Source organism: Dendropsophus ebraccatus, chromosome 7 (genome assembly GCF_027789765.1).
Source record: "Dendropsophus ebraccatus isolate aDenEbr1 chromosome 7, aDenEbr1.pat, whole genome shotgun sequence".
Classification (NCBI taxonomy): Eukaryota; Metazoa; Chordata; class Amphibia; order Anura; family Hylidae; genus Dendropsophus; species Dendropsophus ebraccatus.
Window position 1 is genome coordinate 64,908,260 of NC_091460.1, and position 22,491 is coordinate 64,930,750.

The 22,491-nt window shown below is 39.6% G+C and overlaps 1 protein-coding gene across 4 annotated transcripts in view; it reads left to right on the forward strand.

Annotated features, from left to right (window-relative positions):
• Window positions 1-12,624, forward strand: part of TUSC3 (tumor suppressor candidate 3) — a 206,907-nt gene extending 194,283 nt beyond the window's left edge. For all 4 annotated transcript variants that reach the window (XM_069977660.1, XM_069977661.1, XM_069977663.1 and 1 more), the window contains 3 exons: window positions 3,435-3,509; window positions 5,789-5,879; window positions 10,959-12,624. In XM_069977660.1, the coding sequence (XP_069833761.1) occupies window positions 3,435-3,509; window positions 5,789-5,879; window positions 10,959-10,974 (182 nt within the window). In that variant the 3' untranslated portion in view covers window positions 10,975-12,624. The remainder of the gene's footprint in view (window positions 1-3,434; window positions 3,510-5,788; window positions 5,880-10,958) is intronic.
• The last annotated feature ends 9,867 nt before the right edge of the window (window positions 12,625-22,491 follow it).

The window sequence follows — 22,491 nt, forward strand, 5'->3', positions numbered from 1 at the left end:
CTGCCACCCTGCCCCATGTACTTCAGCTGTGTATTGCGCATGTCCATGCACATGCGCAGTACACAGTGACGGAGCCTCCAGTGCAAGTGAACCAGACGGACTCCGTCGGTTCACTTCAATGTTCTGGAGGTGCCGTATAGTGTGTGTGTCGCGAAATGACGTCACACACAGACACTATAAACATGGCAGCCCCCTGTGAAGACATCAATGTAATTAAAAAACACTTAAACCCTATGTAAAAAAATAAAATAAAAATAGAGCACACTTACTTTTTCTTACTACCTTTTATTAAAAAAATTTCAAAAACATGACACTGTCCCTTTAACTGAAGCCACACTCCTTTCTGAAAAGCCACTATCTCTTATCTGGCAAGGTGGTAAGGGTCTAGAGTCCATTATGCAGGAATTCTGGTGCATTTGCAATAGTAAATCTGTCTTAGTGTAAAGACTTAATGAGAAGAGGTCATAAACTTATCTTGTCTTGAAAAGCTGGTAATCTTACATCATGGATCTCTGAATACATTGGTGCACCTTTACTACTACGAATGTGGCAGGTTTCTTTTTTACTTTAAAAGGTTTTTCCACTGCATCTGAAAAGAGTGTATGGCCTTGGTAAAAAAAGGCACAGCTTTGGTGTAAAAGTGGTATGGTCTGTAGTTAATCCATTTCTAGATTGAAATAAATCACTCTCCGGCCTCCTGATCCTTTAGTTTCAAACTTAAAGAGTTAGTGTGCTTTTTTTTTTTGCCTGAGATGGGATGACTAAGGATTCCTTTAACCCTATATGGACCCATGATGTACTGGTACACCATAGGAGGCTATCACTTAAAGGGAACTTGTCACCATAACAACGCTATCTAATCTATCGCCATCATGTTATGAAGCAAGAAAAGCTGAGAAGATTAATTTACAACTTTGCAGGAAAAGTTTCAGTTTAACTTTTAATTTGTTGACTAAAATCCCTGCTCATTTTGTGTTAAGGAGTCCAGTGGGCAGTGTCAGTCAATGGACAGGACTCTAGCATGGAAATATCAGAGATTTCAATCAAAAATTTAAAATTTATAATAAATCTTTTCCCATAAAGAGATATATCACTCTGCTCAGTTTTTCCTGCTCTATGATGTCTGCATTAGGTAGCATTTTCATAGTGATGAGTTAACTTTAAGGACCCAGCTGAGCTCCCTTAATAGAGGGTAAGAACCAGCTGCAATCATACTGGAGCAGTGATTTCCCATGGACATCGGACTCATCTCTCTGCGGCAGGACCAGCAGGAGGGGGTACTATCAGGGGAAGGGGGTGTTCTGCCCTGGTGCCAGGTTCCCGTTAACTAGCAATAATAAAACACATGAGAGTCTTCGACATCAACAATTTAAGAGCAGTTTTACAATTTTAGCTTTTGTTATGGAGAGTGCATGAGAACTACATGGTTTCTCCATTGCTGTAAATGTTGCGTGTCCTAGAGATGTGCTCTTGAAATAGCCTTTTAGATTACGACACAGTGGAACATTGTCACAGCGCAGTGTGTTTGTTATGCTTCCTTCCAGATTTCTAATATCGATTTAGTGATCTATGTTTTCTCTTGACAAGGACATCACAAGGAGACGACTCAAGTTCTACACATAACAGTAACATATTTATAGACATCAAATGATGTTTCACTTTATTAATGTGAAAATCGTGTCATCTGCCAATAACGTAATGATGACCAATCTTGTGAAGCATCTACAATCAAATAATGAATCATGTGAATTTTTGGACAAGTACCACCTGTCATCAATTCAGTGAGCATTCATTTGATGAGAGAGTTTGGGATCCACATAAATTACATATCATCATCTTCTCTGTATAATTTTAATCTATTCGTTAGTTATTGAAGTATCTTTTTCTATTGATTATTACTGAATAGCTTTTCATTAGGAACAATTTAGTGTTACGAGACATTTTTGCCTGTTAATTTACATATCTCAATCAATGTGGAAATATATAACATATCATTTTCACCTTTAAATTTGTAATTTAATATTACACATTCTTTCACAATGTGAATGAACACACAATGGTTTATTAGGGTATAGGGTTGAGATTTTGTCCTTTGTGAACCACAGTAGAATACAGCACTGCATGTCAATTGGATGGTCATATGTCCTCGAACTAAGTTGGTATAGCACTTGGCAGGTGTGAATACTTGACAGTGTGAAGGGATCTAATGCTGATAAAATGAGATGGACATTGTGCTCCTTGCAACCAAGCAGACACTATACTATCAAGGGGGCAACAAGCTTGGCAGTTACAGAATCATACATAATTTATAATCACTTGCTGTTTCTCAAAATATGGCACAGTCTTTAGCTTCCTATTAGACTACAGTTTGCCTGACTAACACACAGCCAAGGACAAGTCAAATGTTTTTATCAGTCATGAACTCGCTGCTGAGACCCCCAGCGATCAGGAGAATGAGCCAGAAAAAGCAAGCAGTAGATCATTTCACTCCCCCGGTTGCAGCAATCACCATCCAGGGGACTCCATTATAACTCTATAAGGTCAGTGGATAGAGTTGGTTGACAGCAAGGTTTCTATTCTCCTGATCAGTGGGGGTGTCAGCAGTGAGATCCTGACCAAGCAAAACTTTTGTTTAAAGGAGAAGTCCAGCGAAATTATTTTTTAAAGTATTGTATTGCCCCCCAAAAGTTATACAAATCACCAATATACACTTATTATGGGAAATGCAGATAAAGTGCTTTTTTTCTCTGCACTTACTACTGCATTAAGGCTTCACTTCCTGAATAAAATGATGATGTCACGACCCGACTCCCGGAGCTGTGCGGGCTGTGGCTGCTGGAGAGGATGATGGCAGAGGGATGCTCAGTGTCCCTCCAGTGCCCTGTGTCCCTCAGTGTCCCTCTGCCATCATCCTCTCCAGCAGCCACAGCCCGCACAGCTCTGGGAGTCGGGTCGTGACATCACCATGTTATCCAGGAAGTGAAGCCTTGATGTAGCAGTAAGTGCAGGGAATAAAACACTTTATAAGCATTTCCCATAATAAGTGTATATTGGTAATTTGTATAACTTTTGGGGGGCAATACAATACTTTAATAATTTTTTCACCGAACTTATCCTTTAACTTGTAAACTTGTGGGACAATTCCAAATACGTTCATTTAGCAAATTTGCCTAATTTTTCTGAGATGCTTGTTTTTTCTTCCCATTGTTGACAGCTCAGTGGCTAGTATTCTCGTCCTGTATCAACAGTTTAAAAGCAGTGGTCTGGCTGGTGTATATATAACAGTATCTGTAGAGTATCTACATGTAGATGTATAGAGATATAGGGGGACATTTAGAAGGTGCAGATTCTTACCTTCTCCATGATGCAGTAACATCATGTCTGGTAACTTGATTTTGATCAAGATTTTTAGGGTACCTTAACAACCATTACAGATGCTGCAATTACAATGGGAATGGTCCTCCTCAATGAAGCTGCCACTTCAAAAGGTGATGTTGGAAAAAGGAGAAGTAAGTTATTTTGTAGCATCACTTTCATATTTCATATGTTTTGTATGTGCATACAATATGTTTGATAAGCAGCTTATAGCACCTTAAACTATAAAAGATCAACACAAGATGCATCATTTCAACATGCTATGGGAAGACTCCTCAAAAGTATAATGCAGTTTATCTTACTATCTGTTGAGTATGTGAGCAGTGTACCTTTTTCCTTCATATGAATAGCATGAGACAGCATGTTTCCTAAACAATGTTGTACTAATTAAAGCCAGATACTGAAATGTGTTCTTTTTTGTAATCTGTTTCTATCTTCTAAGTGTAAATTTTTATTTCACTTTGATAACTTTTTGTATTTTCCCGATGGACCAACCATGTGGAAAATATAACCAAAAATTATCTAAAAATATGCCTTAGGGTACAAACCCACACACCGTATACACAGCAGATACGCAACAAATACACAGCAAATACGCAGCAGATTTGTTGGTACAGATTTGATGCTGTGTTCAGTTATTTAGATCTAATCTGCTGCGTATTTGCTGCGTGTTCGCTCCGTATTTGCTGCGTATCGCAGCAGTAAATACGCTGCTTATACGGTGTGTGGGTTTATACCCTTATATAAAAACTTGATGTAAACAATAGGTAATTCATTCTCTTCAAGCCTCCTCAGCTGTTTTCTTAATAGTCAAAGTCATTCTTCCAAATCACTGGACCACCATTTACACAGGATAGTAGATAAATATATGGTCATGGAAGGTACAAACGATTTCAAGAACCTGGAACTGTAGGGGTGGAACACATTTATATTGGAAAAATTTGCTATTTGCACAGTAATGCAGTCTTAGGCCATGTTCACACAACATTTATTTTCGTAAAATAGTGCAACAACGGCTGTGATTTATACGAAAATATGTTACCTGGCCTCTATGGAATCCCGGCCAGAGCGTATACACATAGCAAACGCTCCGGCCGAGATCTCTCACGGCGAATAGCCACTGCAGTGAATAAAGGCTGCAGAAAACCCTGTCAGTGCAAACTATGGAGCGAGCGGAGCATAGTGTGCAGTGGGGAGTTCTGATGCAGGCGTGCACGGATGTGCATCAGAGCTCTGCAGCGCTAAAGATCATCCAGCCGGTACTGCAGTACCGGCCGGGATGATCTTTTTAGAGACCAAACGTTCTGTGACCCGGCCCGGTTTTGCGGTCTCATACGTTGTGTGAACAAAGCCTAATAGAAAACCACAAGGAAGAAATGTTGATAATATGGGAGTTCTACATCTATTTATTGTAAAGAGTTTAATTCTGTTTCATGTAAATGTCATATCAGTAAATCTATTTACCACACAACTTGGAGAAGATATCTGATGTACTTTGAATAAGGATAATAGTAGGACCCAAGACCATGACCCAATATCTTATTTGCATAGATGTGTGTCTTAATATTTACAAATCTGGTTTAGGAATAACCTTAGATCTAAATGTCACACAACAGTTTGGCTTCAGACATCAATGTGAAATGGCATTTTCAATATCTTCTACACTAACCTCATTATTATGGAGATGGAAGCACTTACTTTTAGCTAAGCCTTTCAGTCAAACATAATTTTGTGAAGCATAATAAATCCAGCATATACAGTGACTTGAATTAAGAAAGTAATCCCATTTTACACTATGTCACATACTGTCATATGCAGTTGTGTTTAGAGCTCCTAGCATTTATCCCATGTGAAAATATGAAATTGGGTTTGATGTATGTTTCATTTTATGCTAAATTACTTATGCTTATTGTGATACACTATAAATAGCTATACAGTAAGCAGAACAATGTTCAGTCATAGCTCAAACCTCTGACTATAGCTGGCAGTGTGCTTTATCATATCAGCAATCTGCACCCAATAACAGCAGGATAGCAATCAACAAGCCAGGGAACCTGCAAATGAAGGAATCCACTTAAAAATCCTTTTTTAGTTTTTTTTTCCCCTTGGTTACTCTTCAGATTCGGGTAAAAAAAATATACACGTGTTGATGTCTATCTATCTATCTATCTATCTATCTATCTATCTATCTGTTCCTTATCCTGACTCACACATATATGGTTGCTACAAATTATTAGTTTATTGAATATATCAGACAACTTATTATCATATATTAGTACAAATTGTAAGGCTATATTAAAAACTCATTGATCAAAAATACTACAAAAAGAAGTTATTCGAATTGGAATTTTTGTAAATGAGGATATGTGTGTATATTTACCAGTGATTTATTCTTGATTTATTCTCTTTCTAGTTATATGTCTAGTTGGACTTGGTCTTGTGGTCTTCTTCTTCAGCTTCCTCTTGTCAATTTTCCGCTCAAAATACCATGGTTATCCATACAGGTATGTTCTGGCGCACACTTTAAAAGCTATCACCTTTGTAACCAAGTATTTTTTCCCCAAGAAACCTAAACTGAGAAATGAAGCAACTTAGTGATAGGTCTGCTTTAATAGTACCTTGGTTATACAGCTATTCATCTACTTAGTATACATTAAGAATACTTTTTAGAATGATAAAGTTATTTGCTTTGGGGGGAAAATGCCATTGTAGATTGTAAAAATAACCCCTTCTAGAATGTATAGATTATTTGTCCCTAAATAGGATCATCCTTGATCAGCCTTTTCATTTATTAGGTCATTAAAGGGGTTATCCAGGGCTACAAAAACATGGCCACTTTTTTTCAGAGACAGCTCTTGTCTCCAGTTCAGGTGTTTGCAATTAAAGGGGTTATCCAGCGCTACAAAAACATGGCTACTTTCCCCCCTCTCTTGTCTCCAGTTCAGGTGTGGTTTGCAGTTAAGCTCCATTTACTTCAATAGAACTGAGTTTGAAACCCCACCCAATCTGGAGACAAGAGAGGGGGAAGAGTGGCCATGTTTTTGTAGCGCTGGATAACCCCTTTAAGCTCCATTCACTTCAATATAACTGAGCAGCAAAACCCTGCCCAAGCTGGAGAAAAGAGTGGGTCTGTCTCTGGAAGAAAGTGGCCATGTTTTTGTAGCCCCTTTAAACAGCCATCCCCTGTAGCACCGGAAGTGCTTGATAATAGTTTATATGTCAAGCTGTTGGCAATCTAAATGGTCTCACCACTGGCTGAACACTTCAATGGAGCACATACATTCTCAACCATTGTACTTGAGTATTATCAGCAAGACTTTTTTTAGCACATTGACTAAATGTTGCACTTGCTGGTTGAGCATGTACAGTATGTTTATTTTATACTCGTTCTAGAGTTCATACTAACCTACTACAAAGTTCATTTGTAACCAGATTCTTTGTTTTTGATCAGCAGTTAGACCCTTACCAATCAGCTATGAAATTTTGCGTGATTTATTGATGTTCTCCCTGCTCTGTATGAATGTTTAGTGCTAGAAGTCACACTTTGTACATAAAATAATGCAGAGCTGAGAGTGGTGGGGGTGGGTAGGTAGGTGTGAAAATTGCAACTTGGCACGGCTACTGAGACTCTCAAGCATATAAAATAACACAAACATCTTTTAGAACTTTGAAATCAGCCATCAGCTAAGAGACAGGTATCATTTGTCTCGTGTCTACAACCCTAAGCATCATATCAAGCTGACAGATTCATTTTTAACAGAATTGTTTTGTAACATTGCATTTTTTCTTATAATGGAAGACTATGGAAAACATCAAAACAGATGCAAACAAATGCATCCGTTTTTGCATTAAACGGAGGAACAAAACGGACTACAAAAATGCAGTGTGATCCAAGCCTTACAGAACATCACAATTTTTTTAAGCTAGGCATCTCATCACAAACCTTTTGGGCTAAACCATATTAGATTGAGCCATGAGGAAAGCACACATCTGTAGTTGGCTATGCACACACATAGGGAGGCATTTATTAAGTCCGGCGTTTTTGACGCCGGACGTAAAAATGCCCCCGCAGCTCCGGCGCTACGGAGATTTATGTAGAGGCGGACTGCCTCTACATAAATCCCGTTCGCGCCGTTGCGCACCGCCGAAAACCTACGCCAGCTGAGGACTGGAGTAGGTTTTCGGCGTACATTTTGGCGGAACGGATGATAAATCGCCCCCTTTTCCGCCCCCTGGCGTACTCGGCGGAAAGTGCCGATTTGCGAATATTTTATTCGCAAATCCGCCATTTTTGCTTAAAAAAAGACGCAAATCGGCACTTTCCGCCGAAAATCATCCATTCGCCGGATGATACATGTGGCCCATAGTGTTTTGACCAGGGTTTCTTTCAGTATTTTGGTGAAAATTTGTAGCCAAAATCAGGAGTGGAATCAACAGAGAAAAAACACAATAGAAAAACTTGCACAGTTTCTGTGTTTTCAACCCACTCCTTGTTTTGGTTGGAGAAATACTGACCAAAATACTGTGTGAAAAAGTGTGTGTGTCAGCATAGCTATTGACTGGTATTTACCTACAGTATATCTGAATAAGGTATGTTCTTTTATAGGCTATGTTCACACATAGTCAAATAAAAGGCAAATACAATGACATTAACTAGTATCAGTTAATATATATTAACTGGTATCAGTAATGATAAAAGCCAAAACATATTGTAATTTGGCAAGCGGACCACCATTATCACATGAGCAGGAACATTGTAGAATTCTGATTTTCTGCAATAATGGATGAAAACAACAATTGTTATTCCTCTCTGATGAACTATGTGCATCCAGTTGAAAAGCGTTAAATAGAAGAATTTCTAATAATCTGAAATAATGTAAGTGCAGGAATGCCTTGGAAGAGTAAAGATTGTAATTTGCATTTACACGTGTCAGTGTACACAAGTGCCATGCATAATTAAACTTCATATTCAGGTTTACAGGTTTAAAATGCCTATAGATAATTATTCTGATGGTTTTACATGTAGTTTGGAAATGTGGAAATTGGTTCTTTGATGTTATGTTATCTTCAATTACTCTGGATATTGCTGTCGTCTCTAAGGCTTATTCACAAAGGCAATAATGTCGTACTGATCTTATTGAAATAAATCTTTCCATGGTTTGTCCTACCATACACACACAAATTACAATGGAAATAATTTTTAGGTTAATTTAGCTATTATTTACCAATGTGCTTGCATACCTTCCGAGTACTAGACTCTGGTCCTATTGTAGTTTCCAAAATAAATATTCATTTTATCCCTTGTACTATTGGGTTTAGACCTTCAGGAACTGAATTGGGGTAGGAGTCATTATTTGTATCCATATATGTCAAATTTGTTTCCAATTGATATGTTTAAATGGGTTTCCTGGGGAGCTGAAAAGATTCTACCTGATCTTCCCCCTGGCACAGCATTTACTCCATTTCCCATAGCTGTTTTTGAAATATACCTTCCTAAGCAAGAAGAAGGGATTGCATCTTGCAAGCATTGCGTGCGGACGAAACCACACCCACGTGCAATCCTCAATAACTGCCCCATGGTGTTGTGGCAACACATACTGCTCACAAGATGCGCCCACCTCTCCCGTGTACATAGGCATACTTCAGAATTGGCCTGAAAGAGAAAGTGGAGCCCCATGGCCAAGTAGGACCTTTCTTGCTTCCTGGATAACCCGTTAAACTACTAGTCATCAAATCCATAAGGTTTAATGGGTACTCCAGCAATGATAATTTTTTGATATATTGCTGCCCTTCCATACAACATAGTACACATGATATTTTTACCTAACCATGCTACTCCGGTGTCCAGCTTTGGCATCTCCGGGTTCCCTCACTGAGCGATCCTGCCGCCACTTCCGAGACTTTCTTTTCAGCAATGACAAACCACTTAGCCAATAACTGGCCATGATGATTGCCCGTCTCAGTCAGTGATTGGCTGAGCAGGCTGTCACTGCAGAGACGAGTCTGTTTTGGAAATGGCAACAGGAATATTTAGCAGGGGACCCAAAGATGTGCCAGAAGGATACAGAGGAAACGCAGAGAAGTAAGAATAGTCTGTTTATTGTGTTGTATGCCAGGGCAGCAATCTATCATAAGCTTTTCATTTCTAGATAACCCATTTAAAATTGACGAAAGTGTTTAAGATGTGGACAGCCAAGAATTTTGAAACTCTTTTTAATTAAAGAGATGCTTTTCCTCATGAAACAGTCCCAATTTAGTTATGTAGTGGCTGACTTTCTTATTACAAGGCATACAATATGTAACAACCTTTTTTTCCTGATTTATATATTAATTTTATCCTTTCTACCTATTGAATTTAGAGCCTTAAATCCCCTTTTTGGAAACACATTTGGCATATAGGGAAACAATAAATTTGACCTTTTAACTTTTTAAGGCTCTTTTATAACTAAAGAGCTACTTTTCTTCTTCACGTTGTCAATTTAGTTACAGTATGTATGTTGTGACTGACATTCTTGCATTCTTGCTAGGGATACAATTCAGTAACAACCACAGTCATTTGCTACCTTATTAATGATATTTCACTAAACAAATTTTTGCATCACTTGTAGTCAGCTAAGGTTTGTTTTGAGGCAGTGTTACGGGGGGCTGGGGGGGGGGGGCTGGCCTGTAACTCACTAGAATGAGGATTGTAATGTCATGCCACCTTGGTCACATTTTTAAATTTATCTTTGAACGTTTTGACCAGCCAAAGGAGTTGTTACTTATTAAAATGTACCTGTCATGCGGTCGCAGCTGCCCCTGGAAGATCAAGTTATCATGGATGCATCCATGCCAAGTGCATGGTTACCCGACCTTCTAATGGCAGCAGCAAATGCACGCTGATCTGGAAAGATATGCATAATGATATGTACGCTTTAAGTTTGATAAACAATACTAAGCAGCCAATATGTACAAGCACAAGTCATCATTTCAGTAGAGAAAAGTAAAGTAAAGCAAAGATTATTCTGCTGTGGGAAAAGGCCACTTGAATATTGGCCTCTCTGTTAATACTGAAAGCGGAGTGCCCCAAACACCTAAAAACATGAGAACCCGGCCATGGGTTAATATGGCCCCATATACTGTCTCCTCTCCCTTTCCTCCATGTGCTGTATTTATTGTTAAATAACTTTAATGTGCAGTGTATTTACAGTAATCTAATATCATTGTTGTACAATGTATAGATACAATTAATACAATCACTGTTCGCATGCATTGTGGTTAAAAACCTTGAGTGTTAGGTCATTAGTGGTGCCCCCTTCAGTCAGGGCAGCTGAGGTGCCCTATAAGCCTGCACAGAATATCTACACTATATGGGCTATTACTTAAAATGCCTGTTTACAAAGATCACAGGTAAGTATGTCCCTGAGGTTTCCATACCTTGATCAATCTAAAATGCTTCAATGGTAAAATGTTACAAACTTGAGCTATCTGTTTAGCTATTGATGACAATCTTATTATATAGGAGCCTAATTAGTATGATGTAATTAATAACATTAATAATACCAGCGCATTCACGCATAATGTATTCTGTGTTCTTTTTTCAGTTTTTTAATTAAATGAAATATTCCGGTATTCCCAAGATGTCACAGTTTGTGCTGAAGACAAAGTATTCCGGCTGGAACACATGGCATATATATTCATTATTCTCACTTCGCTTGCTGTTTGTTTACTTTATGTTTCAGTCTTGTGGTTTATTAATTTGGGATTGAATTTTTATTGTTAACAGAAATGTAATTAGACGTTTCCATACACACAATACGCTTATACTTGTAATCTTACATTTCTAGGAGTAAAGTCACCAAGATAAATGTGGTCTCACTTTAGCTCTTTTCTCTGTTTTCTTTAATGGGGCTCAGTGTGAAATATATGTATATCGCCTATAAGTGAAATTCCTCTTGCTAAGTCAGACTCATTTGTGAATTATCACAGAAGATATATATTTAGTTTCGTTACGAAGAAATTGCTTTTTTATTGTGATTTTTCTCATATTTGAAAGTAAGAGTACTGTAGCATGTAGTGCTGCCCAAATTGCCCAAGCCATGATAGACCCTATTATGAGTCAAGGGGTCCATCAGTCACTATTTAGATCTGCTATACAATTGATCCCTCACCTTTTCATGACTGTTATGAACAAAAGCCATTGTATTAGATTATACAAGAGACAGATCACTGATCTCAGGGAGACCAGCCACTGCTGGCTGCTGGTAAAAGCGCTTAATGCAGTGAAATGCTAGGTGCAATGCTCCCTGGGTAATACGAATATGCAAAAAGGAGCCCATGGAGCCTCATTTAAGAGTCTCAAAACACAGGACTAGCCATACATCCCTCCGGGAAGGGCCCAGCCATGGGATGACTCCTGTAGGGAAACCACCAAAACCGCCATATTAAAGGGGAACTCCAGGTAGAGGTTAAAAAAAATGAAACTTCTGCAGAAGCATATACCATTACTGGGAAACACGAACTGGAGAGAATGGAACGGCTGCACATCCCATCTATGGCTGATACTAATGCCGCTTGGCCTATATTAAAAATCAACACCAGAGTGTCTGAACCATATACCATTACTTACCGGTCTATCCCAGTTTTCCAACTACCAAAAATCCATTTGTTTGGGGGGGGGGGGTTTGCTCTGTTTTGTGTTTCTGTCCTTCCTGGTTTAGCATTTCTCAGAATGCAATGCTTTACCTCATGTGATCATCAGAGCCCCCACCCATTGCAATCAGTAAAATTAGTGCAGCAGCTGCTTCTGTCTGGTCGGAGATGGTGAATCACTTAGGGGATTGACAGATCCAGCCAAGGCTCCTGTGACATCACGCCCTGCCCCCTGTCTGCATCATCAGTAAACACACACAATGTGAGGCAGTGTGGCAGAACTGTACAGATACAGTAATACATTGTATAGACACATCTATATAACTTTTAATAGAAAAGAAGTTTATCTTATCCGGAGTTCCCCAATAAGTCAATGTAATGACAAGGGAAAAGCCAAGGCCAGGTATCAATCCGCAGACATCCACATTGAACCCACCTAGCAAGAATCCTGCTCCACAGTGATGAGGGGCAACACCCTGAAACAGCTGTATGTGGATGGATACCTGGCCTTGTTTTTTCCCCCTTGTCATTACATTGACTTATAGGGCCACTTAACCTCTTAAGGACATAGGACGTACCGGTACGTCCTATGTCCTCACTTGCACTTCAAAGCGGGGCCGTGCTGCTATTAGCGGGCACGGTCTGATCGCCGTGCCCGCTAATTAGCTAATCGGAGGCAGCTGTCAAAGTTGACAGCTGCCTCCGATTACCGGAGGCAACGTTTCCCTGGTGTCTAGTGGGGGAGATCGCTCCTCCGGGACAAGGTCTCCGTTACTGATGCCGGCCGGGGACGCGTCCAAGATGGCGCCGTCCTCGGCTCGGCACTCGTTCGTTTTCGGCTGCAGCAGCCGAAAGCAAACGAGTGCCGATCTCATGGATCTCTGCAGCATATCTATGCTGCAGAGATCTCAATGAGAGATCACAGTGTATATACTAGAAGTCCCCCAGGGGGGCTTCTAGTATATGTGTAAAAAAAAAAAAAAAAAGTGTTGTTTATAGTAAAAAGCCCCCTCCCCTAATAAAAGTCTGAATCACCCCCCTTTTCCCAGGTTTTAAATAAAAGTAAACAAATAAATAAATAAATAAACATGTTTGCTATCGCCGCGTGCGTAATCGCCCGAACTATTAATTAATCACATTCCTGATCTCGTACGGTAAACGGCGTCAGCGCAAAAAAATACCAAAGTGCAAAATTGCGCATTTTTGGTCGCATCAAATCCAGAAAAAATTTAATAAAAAGCGATCAAAAAGACGTATATGGGCAATCAAGGTACCGATAGAAAGATCAAATCATGGCGCAAAAAATGACACCTCGCACAGCCCCATAGACCAAAGGATAAAAGCGCTATAAGCCTGGGAATGGAGCGATTTTAAGGAACGTATATTGGTTAACAACGGTTTGAATTTTTTACAGGCCATCAGATACAATATAAGTTATACATGTTATATATCGTTTTAATCGTAACGACTTGAGGAACATGCATAACAAGTCAGTTTTACCCCAGGGTGAATGGCGTAAAAACACATTTCCCCCAAATAAAAGAAATGCGTTTTTTTTTTTCAATTTCACCACACTTCGAATTTTTTTCTGGTTTCGCAGTGTACTTTATGCAAAAATTCAGCCTGTAATTGCAAAGTACAATTAGTGACGCAAAAAATAAGGGGTCATGTGGGTTTCTAGGTGGAAAAATGCAAGTGCTATGACCTTTTAAACACAAGGAGGAAAAACCGAAAACGTAAAAACGAAAATGGGCCATGTCCTTAAAGGGTTAATATGGTGGTTTTGGGGGTTTCCCTACAGAAGGGTCCTTACTGGAGGGATATCTGGCTTGTCCCGTGTTTCGAGACTCTTAAATGAGGCTCCACTCTTAAAATAGGATAACACTAAAATTCTAGTGTGAAATTGTGGGTGCCCGAACTAAGCTCATCAATTATCACAAGATGGATAACCCCTTTAATTTTTGCAAGCATAGAAGATAAAGAAACTACCAACAAAGTTTTAAGATAGGTCTTCAGGTAATTTATAAGTATGGACAAGATATGCATTCCATTAAAGAGGTGTTTCCACAACCAACAATCATCTATCCACAGGTGTCATCTATCTTCTCACAACCATTAGAATAGGGTTCTGAACCCCTTTCAGGTTTTAGTGATGAAGCCTCCCCCCATCAGACATGTGTCACCTATCCTTAAATGGGTTTCTAATTATGAAAAAGCACTTCTACTTTCTTGCAAAAGCAGCACCACCCTGTCCCAAGGTTGCGTATAATATTACAATACATCTCCAGTCACTGAGCTGCAAAACCACGCCCAAACTAGACAAGAGTGGTGGTGTTTGTGAAAGAAAGCAGACATGTTTTTGAAGCCTGGATTACCCCTTTTAAAAGTGCAGATAGGATAAAGAAGACAAGAAAATATAGAGACTTTGCTTGAACTGTGTGGAATGTATTTTTCTATTGAAAGAGTCCTGTAACTGAAAAACATATCAATTTGATGTAATTGGTTATTGCTGTAAACCATTAATATAAAGCCGATTTGACAAGGTCCATACACATAGGTCTATAACACAAGGCAGTAAAACTCATCTAAATTTATTTCCCATTATTATTTACCTTTTTGATATGTTACATGTATTCCTAAAATATTCATGGGCAATGATTTCTTTCTGTGTTACACCATTTGTTATTTTTAGAGCGCCAGTGTATAAATTATAAGAGTAGTAAAGGTCTCATGTTTCCAGGTTTATGAATGGCTTTATTGTGCATATTTCATTATTTATTACATTTGATTAATGGTAGACATTTCTATTGGTATGTCATATTATGTTTCTGTATTAAAATTATGAATTGCATTTTGTGTTTGTAGTTGTATTATTTTTTTTTTATCAGTTATGGGGAAATAAGGCTTTATGACAGAAGATGAATGGCTTGATGTTAATATTATCTGCCATTTTCTTTGCACCATTCGCTCCGGTCAGAAAGTCTTAAACAGAGATTGAGAGACATAAAAAGGTACAGCATCTGGAGAGCTTTGTAGATGATCAATAAATAAAGAAATAAAATCAAAAAGGTTTCCTGCACAATTTTGGCATATTTAGGCCTTGTTCACATTGTGAAGTTTTGGTTATTATTTAGCTACCAGCATTAGGGTATGTTCACACTGAGTAATGTGGCAGAATTCCGCTGCGTAACTCTATGCTGTGGAATCCTGTGTGCCATAGCCTGTCTATGGAGAGCTCGCGCACCTCTGCTCCCTTCACTCTCCGCACAAAGAATTGACATGAGAGTTCCGCTGCAGAATTCTGCCACATTTACTCAGTGTGAACATACCCTTAAACAGGAAAAAGAAAAGACGTACAGACCCCATTTTCATTATATGTGAATGCATGGGGTGACATGGGAGACCACAAAACTGATGTATGTAATGTTCTATAGGAAAAAGTACCTCCAGTAGGTGGCATTGTAGAGGAAGCTTTATTCCTTATGAAGAGGAGATAATTTGCATAGTTTATTCCCATGAAGTATTACCTCCCTTGTAAGGCACCCACTTTATTCTCTGTCTAAGAAGACACACCGTTCCCCAGTCCCGGAATAAAAGCCTCTCACTAGCCAGCACCATGCACAGTACTGACAAGAGGCAAGAACCTTGACACCGCTGTCTACAGATGATATTGATGAGTAATTTCTATTCCTGGAAGAGATTTGTGCATGGAATTGAACCTTCCCTATAGGGGATGAAGGCTGATTTGAAGGAAAGCTACCTCCAGTAGGTGGCAACTAAGAGCAAACACGTTGCCTGTAGTTCTCTCATAGATAGATAGGATAAATGGTATTCTGCTAAGATGTCATAGCCGGGGTCCTACTACTGTCACTCCTGCCCATTTTCCAGCATCAGCAAAGTGACTTCATGTTTTATTGTGGTTGTTTCCAAATGCCCCATGGTCAGCTGTTGACTCTAATAGACTAACCATACAATCTTTAAAAATGGCCCCCGGCACTTTTTTCTGTTGACAGGTGAGGTCACAGAGGTCTAATTCTCACAGATTATACTGTAATATTAAATCTCAGAGATATGCTGAGATAACCCCCTTTAAGTGACAGCAGCAGGTCAAATGCAGAAACTCTTACTGTGGTGCTGGTTGAAAGTATAAATCCTGCTGTTTTCTGCATAAATACAGCATCATAAATATGGAACAATCCCATTTCTCCAGAATGTCTCTTTTTATTCATTTGTAGCATATCGAAAAGATTATAAATGTGATAGCTAAATATTATTCAGAATGATGACAGAGCAGCAATTTTATGCTGTTGTTTACAAATGTCTCCTTATTCCATGTCAGATTCACAATCCTCTGCATTTCATTTCAGACTTCATAACAATGTGTTATTTCATTCAGATTGTATCAGAAAAGCCAACACTATTTTCTCCCTCTTTTTTTAATACCCTTTTTTTTTGCCAAATCTAAAGTTTAATGGCTAAACCTGACAGTTGATAAAATTGCCCGGAAAATAAAAATCTTCACAAAATATGTGATTGACACAAAAGGTGAGCAAGAAACATGAGCATTCAGATGCAACCATCCACAGATCAACAATGTGTTTTATGGTTTGTGTGGAAACAGTCTGTTTTAGTTAAGATAAATCTTTCTTTTTGTTATACCAATAAACTTGTTAAGCCTAACAAATACAAGAAACTCCAGGAGTGGGGAAAAACACATAGTAATATGCTTATTGCCAATTCGTTGCTGTGTCCAGACTGCTGGGCCAGTGTCAATAACAGGCAGGTCAAGATTGATGCCGGGCCTGCTGAGCTTGTTAGACCCATGGTTATTTGGTTCATCTCTTTATACACTTATGAAGCCAAAGGTGGAACTGTCAAGTGCCCACTGTCACTCTTGTTAAAGAACCCACAGACATTTGGAGCTGGCCATGTCTTTCCTAGACTGTCTGCAAGTGTTGGAGACGGATATGGGGTTATAATAAATAACATAAAAAACACAAGTACAATGATAGACTGACACAGAGTAAGAGAGGTCCCTGCCCACTAAAGGGAGACAGGGAAGCATTCGGTAAGGGTGACAGGTGATCACCTGTAAGCAGTTAAGTCAGCATCCACACTTTGTGCAATAAGGTTGCAACAGGGTTATTGTAGCTTGTAGGCTTTCCTAAATAAATGGGCTTTCAGGATGCTTTTGCAGATTTTAATGCATATGTACCACTAGGTACATTACTTATTTGTTTTAATACATGAACAGACCGGCGCCAGTGTGGGGATGCCAGTGCTGCGGTCCTTTTTTTGAACTGCACATGGCACCAGCCTATTAATGAGGACGAGCCGGGCATGAGCCTCCAGTGTGACGAATTCCCCTCCCCTCTGTGACGCAGCTTCATTAGAATCAATGCGACAAGAAAGTGCAACAGCTCACCGCAATGGCAAGATACCAACCCACTACAGACATGAAAATAGTTAAAAGCAGCCTCCCCCCCAAAAAAAATTCCCACAAAAATAATGAGGCTCTTGGTTACCATTTGCAAACGGTGTAAACTACCCCACCACGTTACGGTGGCCTCATACCGGGGCAGTCCTACACTGTACTATGGCCTCTCCTTGGCATGAAATACGCCTATGCTCTGAGCATGCAAGATGCATCTTATACCGGCAAAAGTAATTACACCACCTGGGTCGGACAGGTGCAGTGCATCACCAAGTAGAGGCAGCCACTCCCCCATCTGGAACACAGAAAAAAAAAGACAAATTTGGTCAGCTCTCCTAGAACACCATTCACACTAAGCAGGACAACGTTGCTATGGCTGCAAGGTGCAAACTCACAAAAACACAAAACAGCTCACCGCAGTGGCAAGATACAGACCCACTACAGATCTGAAAATTAGTTAAAAGCAGCCCTCCCAACTGTTAAAAAAAATTCCCACAAAAATAATGAGGCTTTTGGTTACCATTTGCAAACGGTGTAAACTACCCCACCATGTTACGGTGGCCTCATACCGGGGCAGTCCTACACTGTACTATGGCCTCTCTCCATGGCATGAAATACGCCTATTCTCTGGGCATTAGAATTAATGGAGACATGTCACAGAGGGGAGATTGGCACACTGGGGGCCGGCAGGCCCATCTCCATTGATTCATGCCCGGCTGGTGCTTGTTAATAGACAGGTGTCATGCGCGGGAACCGGGGAGGTGGTTCAAATAAAGGACAATAAGTAAAAAATAGGTGATGTACCTAGTGGTACATCTGCTTTGATTGAAGTTAAGAGATGAATGTGTCAGGGTAGTGAGCGCCAGAGTATGGGGGGGGGGGAACAAGAGAAATCTTGGTGGCAGCTTTGAGAAGTACAGACAAGGGAAGAGCACAAGCAGAGGTCATGAAATTATTGGTGATAACGTGAAAGTTGGTATTGTAACATTCTAGCTTTTTATTGCTTTTTTCTCTACATATTGTAACATCAGGTCAGAGATGTATAGATAGTACAGGTTGTGGATGACCTTGTAGGACATGTACTGTATGTTAACAGTTTAAACTGTATTCATTGAAGGCACTGACATAAGGGAGAGATAGAGGGGAGAAGTAGACAGAGAGGTGAGAGGTAGATTAGTCTGGTCGCAGGGTTGAGGATGAATTGGAGGATGATTTTTGCAGTAGTCCAAGGTGATCAGAGGGTTTGAGGACTAGGGAAGTCACAATGATGGTCTGAATAAACATTATTGTATTGTGAGGGGGCAAAGAGAATGGCTAGAAGGTTGAATCTAGAGCTGTTATCCTCAGTTCCTTTCTGGTTCAGTTCTGGTTTGAATTCTGATGTCTCACTTTGACTAACAACAAATAACCTCAAAACACAATATGACCAGTGCATTTCAATATCGAGTAATTTACTCATTAGAGTTTGGCTATGGGACAACATAAAATAAACTGGGTGAGAACACAGAAAAAGATAGAAAGTAAGGAAATTATTGTAAACAAAGAGTTCGGGTTCAATGCTTAGGTTGTGCCTCCACAAATGTGTTTAGACTGTGATCTAAACACTGTGAAAACCAGGCCCCCAGTTCTCCCCCAATAGCCATGCATGAGAATTTTTAATTTTTTTAAAAAAATTCTCCTGACTCACAGCACAGGATGTGGTATACCCCTTCATTCACACCGTGTATTCTTTAAGACAAGAACAGCCATTGTTGCCAATCTAAAAAAAATGTCAGCCCTTGTCTTAAAAAATGGAAAATCATTGAATTCAATTGAAACAATGGCCCTTGTTCACACAGTGTATTGAACAACGTCAATTATTTCCCTAAGTTGTTTCCGAACAGTGGCCGAAAATAATTGACAGTTCACACAGCATGTGGCTGTCTTGTATCACCATAGTGTGACTGAGAATCAATGGTTAATTGATCTCCAGGCACACCCATAGGGCGGTCGGATTATAATTATTTAAAAATAATATTCATCCAGCCTATAATGCAGTATCGGGCAGATGAACATGTAAAACAATGGCCGTTGTTTGACATTGCAAACAACAGCCGTGTCAAATAACGGACACTGTTTGTACACATTGTGAACATAACATGTAATTGGAGGAAAGCTGGTAAATTGCAGAGCATACACAAATGCTCTGGCTTTAGGGTGCATTCACACGTACAGAATCTGCAGCAGATTTAATTCTGTGTTCAGTCATTTAGTTACACTGATCTCTGCGCCATCTGCTGCGGATACTGTACGTGTGAACGCACCCTTAGGCTAGGTTCATGCTATGTAAAAACTATGGCCGTATTTCATAACAACGGCCATCATGTCGCAAATTACAGTCGTTGTTATGAAATACGGCCGTTCTTTTTACATAGTGTGAACCTAGCCTTAAAGTGGTCTTCAGGACTTCTTAAATGGTCTATCCTGCAGATAGGCTTTTAATATCCAATCGGTATGAATCCACTACCAGGCACCCACACTGATGGCACAAGGAGTGGCCTATGCACAGTGGATGAAGCCATGCATGAATGCATTATCCTGGCTTACTGCAGCCCAGTTTTAATTAATTTCAATGGGGACTGAGCTGCAGCAACCCGGCAAAGCCACTACACAATGTACAGAGCTGTCTACTTCCTGCTATGTTCACTCTGTGGGCAGCTTGATTCTAGCAGACAGCTAACTCAGGGAAAGAGGGGTTTAGCTAGGTGCCAGACTGCCACCAATCATATATTAATGGCCGCTTGTGAGGATAAACTACTATTAAAGAAAGAAAAACAGTCCTGGAAAACCCCTTTGATATTGTCTATGCACAATGTAGAATCTGTACCCTGTGTGTTATTCAAAGCAATCTGTTCTTTCCTTGAATCCTAAAAAGGTTTACATTAATGAAAAAAACAAATGCTAGAAAGGAGAAAGCCAAGAAACATCAGCATTGTTGTGTTTTCCATTAAGCAATGGATTTTTTTTACATGACACATAAAAGCTATTTCTTATAATAGACCCAAGAGCTGTCAGTCTACACAAAGAATAAATCACAATGAATGGCAACATACAGTATGTACACATTGTATTGTTTTAAAGCATCACTTTAAATAAACCATGGAAAAGTACAAGCGTCTTTGTGTGTGTGTTTTTAATAGGTAAACGTTAACATTAAATTGCATCTTTCATGGATGGTCTGGTAATAGGTCCTCATTACCTCTTGCATTACCAGTAGGGGATAATTTACAGGTATGAGCACTTACTGTATAGCAATTTCATTTAGCAAATGTCTAAGCTACTTGTGATGCAGAAATTAGCATAATGGATCTTGTTGTCATGTTGTTTTGAGGTAGTCAGGTGTTAATGAAGTCTTGTACTGTATAAAGAAAAGGAGAGAAGTAACTTAATGATAACTGGTCAGGTATGGTGCATTTCAATATAGTTGAATATCAAATTTACTAAATTGTAAGTAAAGCAGAAAAAATATTGTATACAGCATATTGAGTAATAGAACTACAAATTTTATTTACAACACATTGAAAAACAATGTAGATAAGAGATCTTAGAAACGTCCACAAGCAAAACCACAGTGTGAACAGTATTCTAATAAAAATAAAATGAAATTAATAAATGAGTAATACGAGGATAAATATGTACACAGTAATTACTTTCAGGGGTGTGACTAGAAATGGCTGCCCCCTCCCCCAACTGACCACTAAGCCATCAAGTGTAGTTATAACTGCATAAGTGCAAGCGTTCCCCTGGAGTGCTTGCCGTTAAAAGGACACTTGCAGAACCCAGGCCACTGGGGACTGCAAATGATGATGGCCCAAGGGGTCCAGTGCACTGCAGCAGTGCCCCTGATGTGGCGGGCTTCCTTCAGGTGGTAGATACACCACTGATTGCTCAACATGTGTTTCCCATTGTTTATGCAGCGATTATCTTTCAAGATTCAGGGTCATGAGATTTTAATAAACCAATAATACTTCTGTGTTGGTTTACATGTGCCAAATCTAACAAGTGACATACTCCTCTCCTCCAGCAGTGAAGTACAACTGTGCATGTGCCAGGTTGTTGAACCCATGGTTGGGGGAAGGATATCTTAGGTGTCCTGTAACATGTTTACTACAGTAGTGGTCCCAGAGGTAATCTCTATACCCAAACCACTGATCTCCCCTCTGCCATAGTATTTCTTAGCCTTTATATTAAAAAAAAAAAAAAAACCTCAACACAGTAAGAAAGTTGTCTCAAATAAGATGACCAGTGCATGAAAATAAAGTGACGCTTTCTAGAGTGAACAACAACATCTGAATAATAGTGAATGGTTTTACTTTGTGTTATTTATAATCTTGGGGGACATTTATCAAGATGCAGTGTCTTGTTAAGGACACACTAGGCACAAGGGCTTAGGTTCATTGTTTTGCTTGATGTATTATCTGTCAAGATATCATAATGTATTCAGATACAAGATGATTCAGAGACAAATATTTCCTGATACTCGGGTGCTTATTTTGAGTAACAAACCCCATTAAAGTCAATGGGAAACTCGAGCATTTTTGCAGGGGACCAAAGCTCTGCACAGGGAAGGTTGCCTGAAAACCTGGAAACCTCAGAAAATGATGGAAGCAAGACAGAAATGGATAGGAAACAGCAGGGGCAGCATGTATGGACGCCTCTGGGGCTGGCTAATCGCAGCATTACACCAAATTAAGGGCTCCCGGCTCTCTCCCCCATGTTCCTGCACAGCATAGTAAGAATAAGTATAGCTGAACTACAGATCTCAGCCAGCCAAGAGAATGTCAGCAACAGGACACATTGACTACTGACAGCTGCACTACAAGTCCAAGCAAGCAGCCAAGAGTAGCAAAAAAATAGATAGGGTGATGGCTGCCTGATGCAAGCTCTTTAGACAGACCAATATATTATGGTAAGGAGTCATTGGATTATTACAGTGGTCATTCTCTTTCATTATTATTGCCAGCACATCCCTCAGTGATGGGGATCCAACAAATGATAGTTGTTAACCCTTA